General features: G+C 34.7%; 1 protein-coding gene across 3 annotated transcripts in view; it reads right to left on the bottom strand.

Annotated features, from left to right (window-relative positions):
• STAG1 (STAG1 cohesin complex component) overlaps nucleotides 1-20740 on the bottom strand; it is a 433060-nt gene that overhangs the window by 41240 nt on the left and 371080 nt on the right. For all 3 annotated transcript variants that reach the window (XM_059920266.1, XM_059920267.1, XM_059920268.1), the window contains 5 exons: nucleotides 10739-10831; nucleotides 10548-10637; nucleotides 10181-10384; nucleotides 9114-9184; nucleotides 7589-7676 (listed from right to left, as the gene is read on the bottom strand). In XM_059920266.1, coding sequence (XP_059776249.1) covers nucleotides 7589-7676; nucleotides 9114-9184; nucleotides 10181-10384; nucleotides 10548-10637; nucleotides 10739-10831 — 546 coding nt within the window. The remainder of the gene's footprint in view (nucleotides 1-7588; nucleotides 7677-9113; nucleotides 9185-10180; nucleotides 10385-10547; nucleotides 10638-10738; nucleotides 10832-20740) is intronic.

The raw sequence follows: 20740 nt of genomic DNA, 5'->3' as shown, positions 1-20740 counted from the left end.
TCCATATTTTTCAGAGAGACAAATAGAAGAATTTAGGAAAATAAAAACTGGCTAAGAATCATAATAAAAAAGAAAATTTCATTTTGGATAGGTCTTTTACTACATTTTTGTTTGAATACATGGTACATCTTTATTGCAATAAAGCATGTCTGATAATATGATATTCCATTATGATAGTGTCTCTATTATTTTCTCCTCTTGATAAACTAAAAACCCTAAGAAAATGTAGAGAAAAAATCAAAAGAGAAATCAGTAAGTGGAATGCTTCAGGAAGTACAATTTTGGCTGGTTTTACTTTAAAAATTTCAGGTTTCAGATCACGTAAGTAAAAGATAACTCCAATGCACCTACTCAGCACTGAAAATAACTCATCAGAATTAGAGGGATGAGTGGTGCTGCTTTTTACACAAAACTAATGAGATGTCAGGGTTTTATTAAACATGATAATTAAATGATTGATTCATGTCAGAATGCCAGAAACAAGACTACTGAAACACTGTCAACTTATGAACATTAATGCTAAAGAAATCATCTTACTATACTTAGGGGATACTCAATATGGTACACCTCTGGTTCTGAGACACCTTTTGATAACCTTTACTTTATAATAAGAAGTACTAAAGTGGTTTGTGTGATTTAAAACTTTTTCTTGAATTTGAAACAATCTGCATTGTTAAATTACTAGAAGAGTGATATACAAATGAACATTAACCAATGGGAAATTAAGATATGGAAAAAAGTAATGTTGAAGAACTGCCTGATTTTGGTTATATCTATCCTAATCATTACAAATATCATTTCCTTTCCTTCTACATTTCTATGACCTATATACTAGGAATTATTCAAAGTGTGTTCCAAAGTTGTGCACAAGTTTCTTAGATGTGGTTATAAGAGAAGAGAGAGATTGGTCACTTCAATACCTATTTCCAATAGAGCATCTCCATTTTAATTTTCAATATATTGGTATTCATCATACATTTACGTTAAAAGGGCTCCACTGTATTATTTTAAAATAAAAAGCTCACTCTTATTGACTGGGAAACATTTTGCTTTCTCACAGGTATAATTATATAACAATACAGTTGATCACACTTCAAAAGGAAATTCAGAACTCTTCCTTCCAGGCTTTACATCAGTCATATTGATTTTATCCCCCATACTATCAATGTTATCCTAACTCGTCAAAAGTCGTTTATTTAGCAACTTCATCTTTCTGTAGTACAGGTAAAACAAGAAGGACAAGCAATAAAAAACTGAAAAAGCCAAAAGAGATTATTCTAACCTATTAGCACCACAGTCCTTCTGCCTTTTCTTGACTAACACTGCTCTGACCCTGGAAAGGATCTTCAAATAATTCCAATTATTCTGATGACTAAGAATTTCTTCCAACCCTACTCTTCCGACCTCATTTTTCCACAAGGTAATGATGTACCTGGAAGGACATAGTAATGTATATTGCACACTTCTGGGCAAAAATTAGTTAAGAAGCAGGACTGCCTTCTCCATCTTCTCCTTCCCTATCTGCCAGCAGGATACCAATAACCCAAGAGACCATGGGTCCCTGAATGACTTGGCAGTGCAGTGACATGCCGCTTCCTTTAATTGTGCCTTATGGTTATGTAAGTGAGAAATAAATTTCTATTGTGTTAAGCCTCTGAGATATTGAGATTAATCTATTATAGCAGCCAGCATTACCTTAACCAACATAAAAATTATTTTTTATTAGCCTTTTTTCTTAATAATTACTTTTATCTATTTAAAGGAGCTAGCTCTCTCTACCTTTGATTAGCAGATTGAATCAATGAGAATCATTCAACCTACAGCTAATGATATATCTTGAAAATGAAGATGAACTGTATTATTACATCTAAGTTAAGACCAAGAGATAAACTCTTAGAGTGTTTAAAGTTTAGAAAAACTGAATTTGCCTGAAAATAAAACCTGACAGGAAACTAATAAATGCATGTGTAGATATATGTTATCTACACATATAGGACATGTTTAAAATTCTGAAAATCCACATAATGACTGGGATAAATTTAGGCTCTTTTACTTTTCTGTTTGCAAGAGACTTTAAGGGGAAGGAGGCTCAAATTTTTTAGTGGACAAGTACATGACAAAAGAGTGAACTAAACTTAATATTAGTCTGCTTCTAATATCCAAAACTGATCTTTTTAACATATTTAGACTTGGTTAACATGAGTGACATTAATATTCCCTTTTAAAAAGAGCCTTTAGGCACAAATTAATAATCAACATGGTTTCACCAAAAAGGGCATAAGCCTGGTAAATAAGTACATGAAAAGATGTTCAACATCATTAGCATTAAGAAAATATATATTAAAAAGCACAGTGAAACACCACTACATATCTACTCGGATGGCTAGAGTAAAAAATATTGACAGTATCAAGTGCTGATGAGGATGCAGAACAACTGGAACTCTCATACATTGCTGGCAGAAATGCAGAATGGTACAGCCACTCTGGAAAATGGTTTGGCAGTTTCTAATAAAGTTAAACATATACTTATCATAAGACCCAGCAATTATACTCCTGGGCATTTACTTTAGAGAAATGAAAATTTATTTTCAAACGAAAGACTGTATACAAATATTCATAGCACTTTTTATTGTGATAGCCAAAAGTTGGAAACAACCCAAATATCTTTCAACAGTTGAATGAATAAAACAAACTGTGGTGTATCTACACAATGGAATATAACTGAGCAGTAAAAACAAACCAACTACAGACTCACACAACAACTTGGATTAATCTCAAAGGCATTATGCTCAGGGTTTACATACTGTACAATTCCATTTATTTGGAAATCTCAGAAAGACAAAACTATAGTGATGGAAAACAGATGGGTGTTTTTCAGGAGTTGTAAGTAGCTCAATCATATGACTATAAAGGGATAATATGAAGAAGTTTTGGGGATGATGAAACTGTTTTGTATCCTGATTGTGGTGGTGACTACGTACATCTATACATATGTTAAAATTCATAACTTTACATAGGAAGGAAGACAAGTCAGTTTGACTGTATGATAATTAAAAAAATAAGAATCAGTGTGGCAAAGGGCAGAGTTTGCAGTAATAGTTTTGAGTAAATGCGAAGAAAAGCACAAACACTGAAGCTAGTAACAAATAAGCCTTAATATAATCATAAGCAAAAACTGGACTAAAATTAAACTTAACTCCTGTATTATGTTCTGTCTAAAGAAATGTGTTGATTTCCAGCTCACAATGATAGGTTAAGTACCAGCATCTAATCTCTCCCCACAATTCCCACTGAAACAATACAATACAAAAGAAGTTTGGAAAATATAAAAATACAAAATAATAAGAGTTTGACATGGGGCAAACATCAGAAGGCATGGGATACTATAAACAGTAGTAGCAAATTAGCAGTAGAAAATTTGAAGAGACAATGAAAAGAATTTAAAAGCTTGGTTAAAGTGGGTATGTAACAGCTATGAGACTTTAGGCAAGTTATTTAATATCTCTATGTTTCAGTTTCATAATCAATAAAATGAGAATAACGATGTATATTTCATAGGGTTGTCATGAGGCTTCAAGAAATGTATGCACATAAAGACTTAAAATAGTACCTGGTACATAATAAGTACAAATCTTAAATTTTCTATTATTGATGGCTTGATAGGCCCAAAGTTACTGATATGATTACATTTCCTTCTTTATGGGTTTAATCACACTAATTTGTTATATAGCATATATTTACCAAAATAATTTATGAATTGTTTTTTATTGGCTTTCAATTTTTAGAATCTGGAAAGACATTCTTGGAACTATGCATTGAAGCAGAATTTTAATATTTAATTTTTCTTAGATGTTGCCTAAGAGAAGGTTTAAACTTTCAGATATACAGATATACCAACAGGAAATTGGCACAAAGGCCATAAAACAGGATAAGGAGAATTTAAATATTTTTTGCCTTCATTTTACAAAAAAATGTATGAAGAAATACTACAATAAATTCTGAAATGTGGGTTCTTTACAAACTAATGACTATTGTGTTAAGGAACTGCAGTAAGTTTTATATTTTCCATAGGTTAAGAATTCATTAGCATAGGGGTAGGCATAAACAGACCCTGGAACATATTCTTGTGCCAGAAAGTATGGAAGTGCTCAAAAAAATATTTAAAGCACATAGGAGCAGGCTGGAAAGAAATTCCCTCTGGCTAAATCTGCAACAATTTCAGCACCAAAATGAATAACAATAGTACTGTTTTAACCCGATGAACAGAATAGGAATAAAACAAAAATCCATGAGTCCATACTGATACTAAATTTTAAAAAATAAATTTAAAATTTAAAAAGGTAAACGAATGAATAAATACATAAATAACCAAAGGGAGAAGGGAAAGTTCTTCCTTATAGCAGAGGGCCAATAAATAAATATAAAATAAAAGACAGAGTTAGAAAAACACCACTTAAGTTAGCATTTTGTGACTATCATAATAATAAACGAGCCAGGCAAAATCACAAAAGAATGCTCAAATTATTATGTCAAAGTTTGATAAGAAACAGGATTATTTACATAGTCTTAAAGAATATTCCCACAGATTACTTATTCATCTAAAAAGAAAATGGTAACTCTACACCAGAGATACTTAGCAGACCTCACTTACTAAAGTGATCAAAATTAATTATCACCAATACTGAACAAACTGCCATCATGTGCTTCCTGATGTGATTCACTGAAAACAGAATATCATTTATGTAGCATTCCTGCCACGAATGCATAATCTCAATCTAAATGTGTAGATCAGACAAAAGTAAATAGAGAACATTCTATAAAATAACTGGTCTGTACTCTTCAAAATGTCAATGTCATGAAAGGCAAAGCCTGAAAAACCATTCAGATTAAAGGAGAACAAAAAAAAGACATTACAAAAATGCAATGTGGGACTTCCCTGGTGGCGCAGTGGTTAAGAATCCACCTGCCAATGCAGGGGACATGGGTTCGAGCCCTGGTTGGGAAGATCCCACATGCCATGGAGCAACTAAGCCAGTGTGCCACAACTACTGAGCCTGTGCTCTAGAGCCCATAAGCCACAACTACTGAGCCCAAGCGCCACAACTACTAGAGCCCATGCACCACAACTACTGAAGCCCACGCGCCTAGAGCCTGTGCTCCGCAACAAGAGAAGCTACCGCAGCGAGAAGCCTGTGCACCTCAACGAAGAGCAGGCCCCGCTCGCCGCCAACTTGAGAAAGCCCATGCGCAGCAACGAAGACCAAAAACAGCCAAAAATAAATAAATAAATTTATTAAAAATATTTTTCTTAAAAAAAAGAAATACAATGTGCTATTATGGCTTGGATCCTGGGCTGGAGAAAAACTGCTATAAAAATATTATTAATATTTATTGTACACATGCATATTAATATTATATGCGGAGGAAGAGCGAGAGGGAGAGCGAGCGAGAGAGAGGTGCGCAAGCATGTAAGAGTACAAATGGGAAAAATTATTGACAATTGATGAATTGAAGGAAATAAGAGAGCTGATTTTTCGATTATAACTTTTCTATAATTCAATTTTAAAAAACGTATTTTAAGAATAGCTAAATTTTTTAAACTTTGGTTTTACCTATTCTACTATAATAGTTAAAATAGCACTGACATGAGAAAAGGTAGATCACAGAAAGAGGAAGGAAAAAGAATTCAGTTAATCCTGAAGGGTGGGACTGTGAAACTTCTAGTTGAAATGGTTACCATGGAAAACAAACAGTCAAGCATATAAGGACAATACAGCTCCCCCAAAAGATCTAGAAAGTTTTAAGGTATCTTCAAAATGTTAAGCATAACTGAGGGTTAACAAACAGCAAACATTTTGACAGTTCTTTGATATCCTTGCTCTAAAAGAGTATTTTCTTGGATTCTAATTAAAAGGAACAGAGTTGGAATTTAAAAAAGTGAGCTTGCATGGTCCTATGAAGAAACGGCTGAATACAGGTTTTGGATTCTCAGTACTGGGTATCTAAAGAGATGTTTCTAAGAGGTGCTAAATGCTAAATAATTTCTGATTGCTAAAATAAATAAGTGTACAATCTAGTAGTGATGTACTCAAACTTCATACACATGTTTCAAGTAAAGAATATGTGTCTAAGAAGTTAACAAAGTTAAAGCAAATGTCACATAAATGCTCTCTTACTCAAAGAAATTTAAACAAAATTGGGTAGATAATGCATATGCAGTCAAAATAAAATAAATAAATAAATAAATAAAAAATAAAAAAATAAATAACAGAAAACCAACATAATCAGAGAAAAACATTGTGAGACTGTAACAAGTCAGGTCTAAGACAATAAATGATGGTATGGAGAATTAAAAATAAATTTAGATATAGTTATAATCTCCAGATAAAACAGAGAAGTGCTATTCTTATTCTCTTCTTGAGGAAAATGTGAAAACCAAAAAAAAAGATTATCTTAACTCTATCATTCCCTTTCAACTCTGAAGCACAGCTTAGAGTATCAGTGAATTGCATTTAGGCTACTGAAAAGTTTGAGATGAAAAGAGGATCAAAGCTGAAGAGTAAACAATAAATGAAGAAAAACAAGGGGTCAAATTTTCAGCATTTTCCCACAAGCTATAATAAAACACGTAACATCATCAGGGACATTTGTTATTAAGAGTGGCTATAAAGTAGAGCTCAAAGACATGAATTAAGGCAATTTAAGAGTTAATCATAGCAATAATAAAGCATTGTTTCTATGATGAACTTTTAACATGAAAGTATAATTTTGTTATATCTATTGATTACTTTAGTACAATGAAGTGTCATCTAAGCATCCCATATTACCAAAACAGGAATGGATGAGCTCACACCTAAACACCACCTTATAACCTAACTTATGGGGTTGGTGTTCTGGTCTACATGAATGTCTGCAATGTATAAAATAACCCTTAATTCTTAATAACAGATTGTTACTGTTAATTAGCAATAATTATAATTGTTAATTAGTAATTAACAAGTTAATTCTCATACAGAAGTATTAAATTCTTAATTCTCTGTATGATAATTAAGTTGACTATTCCAAGTCTCTTCCAGACTGGAGAAAGTTTGTTGAATTCCTGCCCTTTTCACTCCAACTTACGTATGAATGCAAAAAAGTCTAAAATCTGCTAAAGGCCTCCAAACTTATGTAAATATGATTCACCACAAAAACTAAGCCATATCTAAGGCTTACTATTATCATTACCTAGAACAGTGCCTGAAATACAGCCATGATCAGAAATTTTCATTATATTAAACTGATGAAGTTTTGAAATTGCTACTATAGTAAGTAATGGTATTTTCCCTAAAAGAGTAATAATGTTTATGTCAAAATTAAATATTAAACTTTTGCTACATTATAGCAAACTTTTTCTATTTTTTTCTGCTCAAATCTGAAGATATAATATATCTATCTGTAACACTGAATTACTATGGCAATAATTCTCAAAGGAAGTGGCTGCGTTTAAGAATTATCAACTATGTTCCATGAAAGGCTTTTGATAATACTACACGATATCAGAAAAACTTTCTAAAATGACACAGGAAGAATATCAATAAACTCCTACCTGTTCTGGCATAGCTCCATGTTCAATTCCAGTCTTCAATAATCTGTAGCAATTACCAAACAGATCCCATTTTGTGAGATCATGAGCGCTAAAATAAACAAAAATGCATTAACTTTATTCTAGAGTGGAGGAAGGTTTAAATTTGTTGAGCTCAGTTTCAATGGGGGAAGAATAAAGTAACTTCATTTTCTAGTAGAATTGTAAAAGTTCCATAAGGAAATGTTCAAGTCCCCAAACTTAGAAAAAGAGAAAGAGGGAGAGGGAGAGGGAGAAAAAAACAAAGAAAGAGAGAAAGAAAAAAAGAAGGAAGTGGAGAATGAGAGGGGGAGAAGAGAAGAGGGAGACGGGTAGAGAAAGACAGAGTGGAAGCTGATAGTAGGAATTCATTAAAAGAAATTAATAACAATAAAACTTCATATGTTAAAGTGAAGGTTACCATTTCTTTCTTTCTAGTATGTTTTAAAGCACATTTAAACAAATTCATTCAGAATTTCAAAGTATAAATACATGCGTATTTTTGAAAAAGAGATTTGTATTCACGAGATGGAGATAAATAAAGACAAAGTCAGGGTAAAGGAAATATGGCACAGTTCAAAAACTTTAGTGTAGCTATTTACATGTGCTGAGGACTTCTGAATGAGATAACACTGACAGTGTAAATTCTCATGAGCTCTGCTACTAAAAATAGTATGATTACTGACTGTCAACTTTTATTTTCAAACGTCAAAATATTTTCTTAAATAGGAGTTTTGACACCGGTTGTCAACTTTTATTTTCAGATGTCAAAATATTTTTTCAAATAAGAGTTTGTTTCTCCATGGAATTCCAAAAATGTACTTGTGTATACAGAAAAGGCTTAGATTTTAGACACTGCTTTTGAAATCTGAAGTATTCATTAAAGTAAGGGCTACACCTAAACATTCTTTTTCACAACAAAGTTCTTTATTTTCCTTTCTCTATGGAGAAGATAAGCATGTTTCATTACAAGGAATATGCAAATTACAATTTGAAAATGACACCTATTTCACTGATCTGAGCCTTTTTTCCTTATTCAAATCTAACAGTTCTTCTACATAGTATGAACACAATAATAAACAAACTAGACAAACAAGAACAATTCAGGAAAAAAAGCTTATAGAAACAATTTTGTGGCTTTCTCCAAAGCTGTGATTTTTATTTAGTATGATTTCTAAGAGCTATCAACTGAAAATTATACCTATAAAAACTCTAGCTGCAGAATAAGCCCATATAATTTGTTAATTATACTGATTATCTTAAACTTCTACAGTGTACAGTGTACATTCATTATACTGAATGATAAATCTTACTCCTTAAGTAATCAAATTATAATAAAAACTCATATTTATCTGGAGGAAATCTGAATAATAAAAAGAAAATATCACAACATCTCAGTATTTCTCTAAAATTTCCCATTGTTACATGGATGTTAAACATTACAATCAGTTTGTTTTATGTTGACTAATATAGGTTATTCATTAAATCCACTTTAAATAAAATGACATACTTGTGGAAAGAGGTTAACCGCTTTAATGTAGAAAGAACATTGTAAATATCATCATCATCAGCTTCTTCTCCCTATAAAAAAAAGAGCAGACAGTACCTTAATACCATAAATTTACTCATCCTCAAATTCACATGAAAGTCTATTAATACTTACTGCCTAAAGAAAAATTCTTTTTTATTATATAAATAGTATATATTCACTGTTGATAAATGAGAAAATACAAATAAGCAAAAAAACAAAAAGTAAAAAACACCCATAAGCCCAACACCCAGAAATAACCACTTTTGCATTTTAAACAATGTCATAAACGTGACTTTGTACAATTTTCTGATTAATACCTTTGGATAAATTCCTTGAAACTGCTGCGTGAAAGGATAGGTACTTTAAAGATTTTATTGGTTACTTCAAAGATTTTACTGATTGTCAGTTACATCTGTAACTTCAAAATCACAATGAAAATCAAAAAATGGTTGAAAAAAATTAAAAGTTAAAATTAAAAATGAAAAATAGGGGAAAACTGATTACATGGATTAAAAGTAAATCCTATCAGCCTGGCCGTCAGGACATACAAAGCTGTGGGAATTCCAGATTGCCTTACATAGATTGAAAGGAGAGGGCAAGAGGCAGGAATCACAGAAATAATTATAAAAATAACCAGTTGGAGATGCTTGCTGCTATCTTGGGCACACCACTGGTAAGCAGCTATCCTTTATAAGCACACAATTTTTATGTTCTATTCATTAGCACATCATAATAGTTCAGTGATATTAAAATGCAAATTAGGTCCCAGGAATAGAAAATGAAAAAATGACTTAAGAAAAGTCAGACCTTTCTTAAAAGAGAAAAAAAAAAGTCTGTCTTTTATGAAACAGGTTTTTAAAATAAAAATGAAGTGTAACTAAGGCTGATCTTCATAAAATGAACAACTGCAATAATGCTGCTAAGTTTTGAAAGCAGTAGAGAATTCTACTAGATTTTATTTTAAAATGGAAACAATTTAAAACTCAGCTACCTTGAAAAATTATTAGCCAAAATCATTATATGTACACATTAACTTTAAAACAGACCTCTTGCAACAGATCTTCCACAGAATGATTGAATCGATCTACAAACTCATCAATCAGTTGGCTTCGAGCTATGTCAACTCTGTTCTGGATGGTATATTCTTCACTGCATAAGATGCTATAGGTTTTACTGCAGGCTTCTAGAACATCTGATTCTACGTGCTTCTCCACAACAAATTTAATCTGTTTTAGTAAAGCATCTAGATGCTGAGGAGGAAAAAAAAGAAAAACTATGATATTTAGATTAATAACAAAAATTAAAAAAAGCATCTGTCAAATAACAAATAAGCCTATATATTACATGAAAATAAAATAATCCAGTTAATAAAACTGACTATAATAGCAGAATATCAATTTTATAGTGTCTTACCTTTTCCATTCTACCTGTGCTATAAATTTCTAGATCAAAATACTGTGGGATTTGTAGCAAGTTTGCTACCTTCTCTGCATCTGCAGAATACTAGAAGGAGAAGCAAAGAAAACGAAGTAACTACTTTAATAGTACAGTGTAATAAGCAAACTCAGTGGCATATTATCACAAAACTGTAAATGAAACTGTACCTTTGATAGCAACATAGGCAGTGTGATGATAAAATGCTCAGTCAATTTGTTTCTATCATCAATTTGAGTTTTCCTTTCTTTGGCAGTTAGCACCTAGAAATAAATTTAAATGGGCAAAGAATAAGAGTGTCATGTACTAATTTATAAATCTAGAATGTTACAAAGATGATGAAGCACTGGCAGATAATATAACAGAATTTTCAGAAAAGCTTAACAAACTACTAAAATAAATGCATCTAGTTTTATTCAAATTACTTTATTACTATTACTTTATTAAATAGCTACCTATTTTAGATGTTACTACTTGTTTAAATAAAAACAAAAACATTTCTAAAAAACCAGTTATGAATATAAAAATACTGGAACCAATGGAGAAATAATTTTTCTACAGTTTTAATCTCAAAATATTAAGTTATCTCCCCTAGGCTAAATAAACTATTCTAAAAGTACTTTAGCAAGCAATCCTTTTTTAATACCATCAGCAGCTAGTAAATTTTCACTTATTTTTAAAGCATATACTAACAATGTCTCTGGACTCATTTATATTTGATTGTTCTTGTAATTAAGCCATAAATCTGTTAGGCAATAATCAAGACAGAGGGGTACAGCCTCTGATCACTGAACAGATTAGAGCCCTTCACCTTAGCCTGTGTTCAACTAGCTAAACTATAGGTGGTTCCAAAAATAAAATATTAAAATGCAGGCTCAGTTAGGATAATTATTACCCCAAAGTATTCTGCAGTTTATTATCTTGAAGGAATTTACCATCATAATGTTGAATGGTCTTATGGGACAGAAACATTCCAATGTGAATTGCCACTTTATAAATGTAAACCCTAATGTTTGAGAATGTATGAAAGAAGTAATAGGGCCTCCTATCTGATTCTTCTTTCAGGTTGTTTTTCAACCTCTTAAACATATGAAATAACATTTTGGAATGATCTACCACCAAGTGTCATGTTTGGTTCTGCACAAAGCAATTAAAGGGGCTACATGTAAAGTGAAATATATATCTAGAAATGTATGCAGGATATTGAGAAGTCTTGAAATTCATTTGACAATGTAGGAAAGGTCTAAGGATGTTGACTTTAGGGTAACAGCTATTTTGATTAAACGGTCATCGTGTCAGGCACTCTATACACATGAACTCATTTAATCCTCACAATATCTCCGATGGGACAGCAAAAATGGCATAATACCTATGAAGGGGAATTTGCCAATACTCAACAAAATTGTATACACATTTTTCCTTTGCCCTAGCAGTCCCACTTTACCAATCTACCCCACCAACACACCTGGTACAAGTACAAAATGACACAATATTATTTGCTGCACATTATTTCCAGCAAAAGACTGACCCAAAAGACTCTCAATACTATATCCACATAATAGATCATATATAGCCATAAGAAAATGAAGATCTCCAAATCAAGTTATGGAGTAATACCCAGGATATACTGTTAAATTAAAATGTAAGGTACAGAACACCATATAAAGTATGCTATCCTTTGTAGGAGATAGGAGATTGAGAGGGAGGAGAATGGAGAATAAGAATACACATATCTGTATGTGTGCATGCATTTATCTATATTTGCAGAATGAAACACTGGAAGGATAGAAAAAAATCAAATAAAAATGGTTACTGGTAGCAAAGGGGTGTAGAGGGAGGCATATAAGAAAGACTTCTCTAAATATATATTATATTTTTACATGGTTTTGACTTTTTAACTATGTAAATTTTTTATATATTTCCAAAAAATAAAAATGGAAAACATAAAAGCAAAGAGGTAAAAACCCTGTTATGCTAAATTTAAGTCAGAAATATCAATATGAATGCATGATTTAAACATATGTGTATATATAGAGAAATACATATATTTCTTAGCTCTGTGTATGAATGGTGCCTAGCAGCAATGATAACCAATTGACAATGAGTATCCCTAGTAACAAGATTGTGATCTTTACATATTACTCTATATCAAAAGGAACAAGGGCTCGTGGGAGATTCCTGTGCTAGGGTAATGTAGTATCAGCCTACAGGGTGACTCCCAGTTGACCACTGTCTCCTGGTATTCATGCCCTTAATAGAATCTCTTCTGAAAATGAATAAGGCTGACGTGTAATCTAAGGAATATTGCGGGAATTATATTGTATGACTCTTGAGGTCATAAAACACACACAAGTGTCCACCTTACTCTCTTTTGGACCATTCATTCTGGGGGAGGCTGGCAGCCTTGAAACAGTCCTACTGAGAGGTCAACATGGTAAGGATCTAAGGCCTCTTACCAACAATCAACACTAACTTGCCAACCATGTGAATGAACCATGTGAATGTTATGGAAGAAGTAAATTTACTATCAAGACTTCAGAGGTTAAAGCCCTGGCTAACATCTTAATTGCAACCCTATGAGAGAATCTAAACCAAATGAACAGCTAAGCCACTCACAAATTTCTGACCCACAGAAACTATATGAGACCATGAATACTTATTGCTTTAAGCCTCTAAGTTTTGAAGTATGGTAGTCCCCCTCAATCCATGTGGGATACATTCCAAGACCCGCAGCAGATGTCTGAAACTGCGGATCATTCCGAACCCTCTATATACTATGTTTTTTGCTGATACAAACATGCCTATGATAAAGTTTAATTGATAAATTAGGCAAGTAAGAGATTAACAAAAATAACTAATAAAATAGGACAATTATAACAATATACTGTAATAACAGTTATGTGAATGTGGTCTCTCTCTCTCTAAATATCCTGTATAAATTTAACACCTTTTCCATCTTAAGTAAGAACTCATCAAGCACTGTGGCTATCACTTTTGCAGTTTGAGGTGTGACAGCAAAACTAATAGGAATTTCTTTTTCCTTCCTCACAATTTCAGATAGAAATCTATTCTTAACGAAGATCTTAGCAAACTCAGCATATGATTTTTTTCTTTCCTTGTTAAGTCTAGAACTTTCACCTATTCACTTAAAGGAAGAACTTACGGCTTCTCTTTGACATATCCAAATTGCCAACATCACTACTCTTGGGCATTCAGGCGATTATTAAGTAAAATAAGGGTTACTTGAACACAAACACTGCAATACTGTGACAGTCAATCTGATGACTTACAACAACCACTAAGTGACTAACTGGTGGGATACACTGGACAATGGTATGATTCAATGCCCCGGGCAGGATGGAGAGGGACAAAGCTGGATGGCATGAGATTTCATCATGCTTCTCATAACAGCATGCAACTTCAAACTTATCAATAGATTACTTTTGGAATTTTCCATTTAATATTTTTGGATCATAGCTGACTGGTAACAAAATGTGGGAAGAGAAAACATGGGTAAGGGGCAACTACTGTAATTTCTTATACGTAGGAATAGATAACTAACATAAGCAATAAAGGTAGAAAGTGAGCCTGGGACATTTTGCTCTGAAAGAAAGCACTCAAAAAATGATGACATGTCAAAACAATAAGAAATCAGCCTGAAGGGGCTGTCATTCAAAATTAGGACATTACATATTCTTAAAACTTTTATTTTGGAAAATTTCAAAAACACTCATTTTGTCATTATTGTATCATCAATTTCCCTAAAGTTTTTTTTTTCTTCTGTAGCATTTTTAAATTTTAAACGTCTTTATTGGAGTATAATTGCTTTACAATGGTGTGTTAGTTTCTGCTTTATAACAAAGTGAGTCAGCTATACATATACCTATATCCCCATATCTCCTCCCTCCCACCCTCCCTATTCCACCCCTCTAGGTGGTCACAAAGCACAGAGCTGATCTCCCTGTGCTATGCGGCTGCTTCCCACTAGCTATCTATTCTACACTTGGTAGTGTATATATGTCAAGGCCACCCTCTCACTTCCTCCCAGCTTACCCTTCCCCCTCGCCGTGTCCTCAAGTCCATTCTCTAGTAGGTCTGCGTCTTTATTCCTGTCTTACCCTTACGTTCTTCATGACCATTTTTTTTTTTTAGATTCCATGTATATGTGTTAGCATACGGTATTTGTTTTTCTCTTTCTGACTTACTTCACTCTGTATGACAGACTCTAGGTCCATCCACCTCACTACAAATAACTCAATTTCGTTTCTTTTTATGGCTGAGTAATATTCCATTGAATGTATGTGCCACATCTTCTTTATCCAATCATCTGTCGATGGACACTTAGGTTGCTTCCATGTCCTGGCTATTGTAAATAGAGCTGCAATGAATATTTTGGTACATGACTCTTTTTGAGTTATGGTTTTCTCAGGGTATATGCCCAGTAGTGGCATTGCTTGGTCATATGGTAGTTCTATTTTTATTTTTTTAAGGAACCTCCAGACTGTTCTCCATAGTGGCTGTATCAATTTACATTCCCAGCAACAGTGCAAGAGCATTCCCTTTTCTCCACACCGTCTCCAGCATTTATTGTTTGTAGATTTTCTGCTGATGGCAATTCTGACCAGTGTGAGGTGACACCTCATTGTAGTTTTGATTTGCACTTCTCTAATGGTTAGTGATGTTGAGCATCCTTTCATATGTTTGTTGGCAATCTGTATATCTTTTTTGGAGAGAAGTCTATTAGATCTTCTGCCCATTTTTGGATTGGGTTGTTTGTTTTTTTGATATTGAGCTGCATGAGCTGCTGGTATATTTTGGAGATTAATCCTTTGTCAGTTGCTTCATTTGCAAATATTTTCTCCCATTCTGAGGGTTGTCCTTTCGTCTTGTTTATGGTTTCCTTTGTTGTGCAATGGCTTTTAAGTTTCATTAGGTCCCATTTGTTTATTTTTGTTTTTATTTCCATTTCTCTAGGAGGTGGGTCAAAAACGATCTTCCTGTGATTTATGTCATAGAGTGTTCTGCCTATGTTTTCCTCTAAGAGTTTTATAGTGTCTGGCCTTACACTTAGGTCTTTAATCTATTTTGAGTTTATTTTTGTGTATGGTGTTAGGAAGTGTTCTAATTTCATTCTTTTACATGTAGCTGTCCAGTTTTCTCAGCACCACTTACTGAAGAGGCTGTCTTTTCTCCATTGTATATTCTTTCCTAGTTTACCAAAAATAAAGTGACCATATGTGCATGGGTTTATCTCTGGGCTTTCTATCCTGTTCCACTGATCTATATTTCTGTTTTTGTGCCAGTACCATACTGCCTTGATTTCTGTAACTTTGTAGTATAGTCTGAAGTCCGGGAGCCTGATGATTCCAGCTCCGTTTTTCTTTCTGAAGATTGCTTTGGTTATTCGGGGTCTTCTGTGTTTCCATACACATTGTGAAATTTTTGGTTCTAGTTCTGTGAAAAATGCCATTGGTAGTTTGATAGGAATTGCACTGAATCTGTAGATTGCTTTGGGTAGTATAGTCATTTTCACAATGTAGATTCTTCCAATCCAAGAACATGGTATATCTCTCCATCTGTTTGTATCATCTTAAATTTCTATCATCAGTGTCTTATAGTTTTCTGCATACAGGTCTTTTGTCTCCTTAGGTAGGTTTATTCCTAGGTATTTTATTCTTTTTGTTGCAGTGGTAAATGGGGAGTGTTTCCTTAAATTCTCTTTCAGATTTTTCATCATTGCTGTATAGGAATGCAAGGGATTTCTGTGCATTAGTTTTGTATCCTGCTACTTTACCAAATTCACTGATTAGCTCTAGTAGTTTTCTGGTAGCGTCTTTAGGATTCTCTATGTATAGTATCATGTCATCTGCAAACAGTGACAGCTTTACTTGTTATTTTCCGATTTGGATTCATTTTATTTCTTTTTCTTCTCTGATTGCTGTGGTTAAAACTTCCAAAACTATGTTGAATAATAGTGGTGAGAGTGGGCAACCTTGTCTTGTTCCTCATCTTAGTGGAAATGGTTTCAGTGTTTCACCATTGAGAACGATGTTGGCTGCGGGTTTGTCATATATGGCCTTTATTATGTTGAGGTAAGTTCTCTCTATGCCTACTTTCTGGGTTTTTTTTATCATAAATGGGTGTTGAATTTTGTCAAAAGCTTTTCCTGCATCTACTGAGATGATCACATGGTTTTTATCTTTCACTTTGTTAATATGGTGTATCACATTGATTTGCATATATTGAAGAATCCTTGCATTGCTGGGAAAAACCCCACTTGATCATGGTGTATGATCCTTTTAATGTGCTGTTGGATTCTGTTTGCTAGTATTTGTTGAGGATTTTTGCATCTTATGTTTATCAGTGATATTGGCTTGTAGTTTTCTTTCTTTGTGACATCTTTGTCTGGTTTTGGTATCTGGGTGATGGTGGCCTCGGAGAATGAGTTTGGGAGTGTTCCTCCCTCTGCTATATTTTGGAAGAGTTTGAGAAGGATAGGTGTTAGCTCTTCTCCAGATGTTTGATAGAATTTGCCTGTGAAGCCATCTGGTCCTGGGCTTTTGTTTGCTGGAAGATTTTTAATCACAGTTTCAATTTCAGTGCTTGTGACTGGTCTGTTTATATTTTCTATTTCTTCCTGGTTCAGTCTCAGAAGGTTGTGCTTTCCTAAGCCTTTGTCCATTTCTTCCAGGTTATCCATTTTATTGGCATATAGTTGCCTGTAGTAATCTCTCATGATCCTTTGTATTTCTGCAGTGTCAGTTGTTACTTCTCCTTTTTCATTTCTAATTCTATTGATTTCAGTCTTCTCCCTTTTATTCTTGATGAGTCTGGCTAATGCTTTATCAATTTTGTTTATCTTCTCAAAGAACCAGCTTTTAGTTTTATTGATCTTTGCTATTGCTTCCTTCATTTCTTTTTCATTCATTTCTGATCTGATCCTTATGATTTCTTTCCTTCTGCTAACTTTGGGTTTTTTTGTTCTTCTTCCTTTAAATGCTTTCGGTGTAAGGTTAGATTGTTTACTTGAGATTTTTCTTGTTTCTTGAGGTAGGCTTGTATAGCTATAAACTTCCCTCTTAGAACTGCTTTTGCTGCAACCCATAGGTTTTGGGTCGTCGTGTTTTCATTGTCATTTGTTTCTAGGTATTTTTTAATTTCCTTTTTGATTTCTTCAGTGATCTCTTCGTTATTAAGTAGTGTATTTTGTAGCCTCCATGTATTTGTATTTTTTACAGATTTTTTCCTGTAATTGATATCTAGGCTCATAGCATTGTGGTCGGAAAAGATACTTGATACGATTTCAACTTTCTTAAATTTACCAAGGCTTGATTTGTGACCCAAGATATAATCTATCCTGGAGAATGTTCCATGAGCACTTGAGCAGAAAGTGTATTCTGTTGTTTTTGGATGGAATGTCCTATAAATATCAATTAAGTCCATCTTGTTTTTTTAATTTTATTTATTTATTTATTTTTGGTTGTGTTGGGTCTTTGTTTCTGTGCGAGGGCTTTCTCTAGTTGCGACAAGCGGGGGCCACTCTTCATCGCGGTGCGCGGGCCTCTCACTATCGTGGCCTCTCTTGTTGCGGAGCACAGGCTCCAGACGCGCAGGCTCAGTAATTGTGGCTCACGGGCCTAGCTGCTCCGCGGCACGTGGGATCTTCCCGGAGCAGGGCTTGAACCCGTGTCCCCTGCATTAGCAGGCGGATTCTCAACCACTGCGCCACCAGGGAAGCCCCCGTCCATCTTGTTTAATGTATCACTTAAAGCTTGTGTTTCCTTACTTATTTTCATTTTGGATAATCTGTCCATTGGTGAAAGTGGGGTGTTAAAGTCCCCTGCTATGCTTGTGTTACTGTCGATTTCCCCTTTTATGGCTGTGAGCATTTGCCTTATGTATTGAGGTGCTCCTATGTTGGGTGCATAAATATTTACAATTGTTATATCTTCTTCATGGATTGATCCCTTGATCAATGTATGTAGTGTCCTTCTTTGTCTCTTGTAAGAGTCTTTATTTTAAGTCTATTTTGTCTGGTATGAGAATTGCTACTCCAGCTTTCTTCTGTTTTCCATTTGCATGGAATATCTTTTTCCATGCCCTCACTTTCAGTCTGTATGTGTCCCTAGGTCTGAAGAGGGTCTCTTGCAGACAGCATATATACGGGTCTTGTTTTTGTATCCATTCAGCCAGTCGATGTTTTTTGTTTGGAGCATTTAATCCATTTACATTTAAGGTAATTATTGATATGTATGTTCCTATTATCATTTTCTTAATTGTTTTGGGTTTGTTATTGTAGGTCTTTTCCTTCTCTTGTGTTTCCTGCCTAGAGGAGTTCCTTTAGCATTTGCTGTAAAGCTGGTTTGGTGGTGCTGAATTCTCTTAGCTTTTGCTTGTCTGTAAAGGTGTTAATTTCTCCGTGGAATCTGAGTAAGATCCTTGCTGGGTAGAGTAAATTTGGTTGTAGGTTCTTCCCTTTCATCACTTTAAATATGTCCTGCCACTCCCTTCTGGCTTGCAGAGTTTCTGCTGAAAGATCAGCTGTTAACCTTATGGGGATTCCCTTGTACGTTATTTGTTGTTTTTTCCCTTGCTGCTTTTAATATTTTGTCTTTGTATTTAATTTTTGACAGTTTGATTAATATGTGTTTTGGCATGTTTCTCCTTGGATTTATCCTGTATGGGACTCTCTGTGCTTCCTGGACTTGATTAACTATTTCCTTTCCAATATTAGGGAAGTTTTCAACTATAATCTCTTCAAATATTTTCTCAGTCCCTTTCTTTTTCTCTTCTTCTTCTGGGACCCCTATAATTCGAATGTTGGTACATTTAATGTTGCCCCACAGGTCTCTGAGATTGTCCTCAATTCTTTTCATTCTTTTTTCTTTATTCTGCTCTGCAGTAGTTATTTCCACCGTTTTATCTTCCAGGTCACTTATCCGTTCTTCTGCCTCAGTTATTCTGCTATTGAGCCCTTCTAGAGAATTTTTAATTTCATTTATTGTGTTGTTCATCACTGCTTGTTTGCTCTTTAGTTCTTCTAGGTCCTTGTTAAACGTTTCTTATATTTTTCCATTCTATTTCCAAGATTTTGGATCATCTTTACTATCATTTCTCTGAATTCTTTTTCAGGTAAACTGCCTATTTCCTCTTCATTTGTTTGGTCTGTGGGTTTTTACCTTGCTCCTTCATCTGCTGTGTGTTTCTCTGTCTTCTCATTTTGCTTAACTTACTGTGTTTGGGGTCTCCTTTTCGCAGGCTGCAGGTTCGTAGTTCCCGTTGTTTTGTGTCTGCCCCCAGTGGCTAAGGTTGGTTCAGTGGGTTGTGTAGGTTTCCTGGTGGAGAGGACTAGTGCCTGTGTTCTGGTGGATGAGGCTGGATCTTGTCTTTGTGGTGGGCAGGACCGATTCTGGTGGTGTGTTTTGGGGTGTCTGTGACCCTATTATGATTTTAGGCAGCCTCTCTGCTAATGGGTGCAGGTGTGTTTCTGTCCTGCTAGTTGTTTGGCATAGGGAGTCCAGCACTGTAGCTTGCTGGTCATTGAGTGGAGCTAGGTCTTAGCGTTGAGATGGACATCTCTGGGAGAGCTTTCGCTGTTCGATATTATGTGGAGCTGGGAGGTCTCTGGTGGACCAATGTCCTGTACTCGGCTCTCCAACCTTAGAGGCACAGGCCTGACACCTGGCTGGAGTACCAAGACCCTGTCAGTCACACGGAAAAAGAGAAAAAGGAAAAAAATATATATATTATTGCTCCCAAAGTCCACCGCCTGAATCTTGGGCTGATCTGTTGTCTATTCAGGTATTCCACAGTTGCAGGGTACATCAAGTTGACTGTGGAGATTTAATCCACTGCTCCTGAGGCTGCTGGGAGAGATTTCCCTTTCTCTTCTTTGTTTGAACAGCTCCTGGGGTTCAGCTTTGGATTTGGCCCTGCCTCTGTGTGTAGGTCTCCTGAGGGCATCTGTTCTTCGCTCAGACAGGGTTGGGTTAAAGTAGCAGCTGATAGGGGGCTCTGGCTCACTCAGGCCAGTTGGAGGGAGGGGTACGGAATGTGGGGCGAGCCTGAGGCATCAGAGGCCAGCATGATGTTGCAACAGCCTGAAGCGTGCCGTGTCTTCTCCCGGGGAAGTTGTCCCTGGATCACAGGACCCTGGCAGTGGCGGCCTGCAC

Source organism: Balaenoptera ricei, chromosome 4 (assembly GCF_028023285.1).
Source record: "Balaenoptera ricei isolate mBalRic1 chromosome 4, mBalRic1.hap2, whole genome shotgun sequence".
Taxonomy (NCBI): Eukaryota; Metazoa; Chordata; class Mammalia; order Artiodactyla; family Balaenopteridae; genus Balaenoptera; species Balaenoptera ricei.
This window is presented reverse-complemented; position numbering and strand designations above follow the sequence as displayed.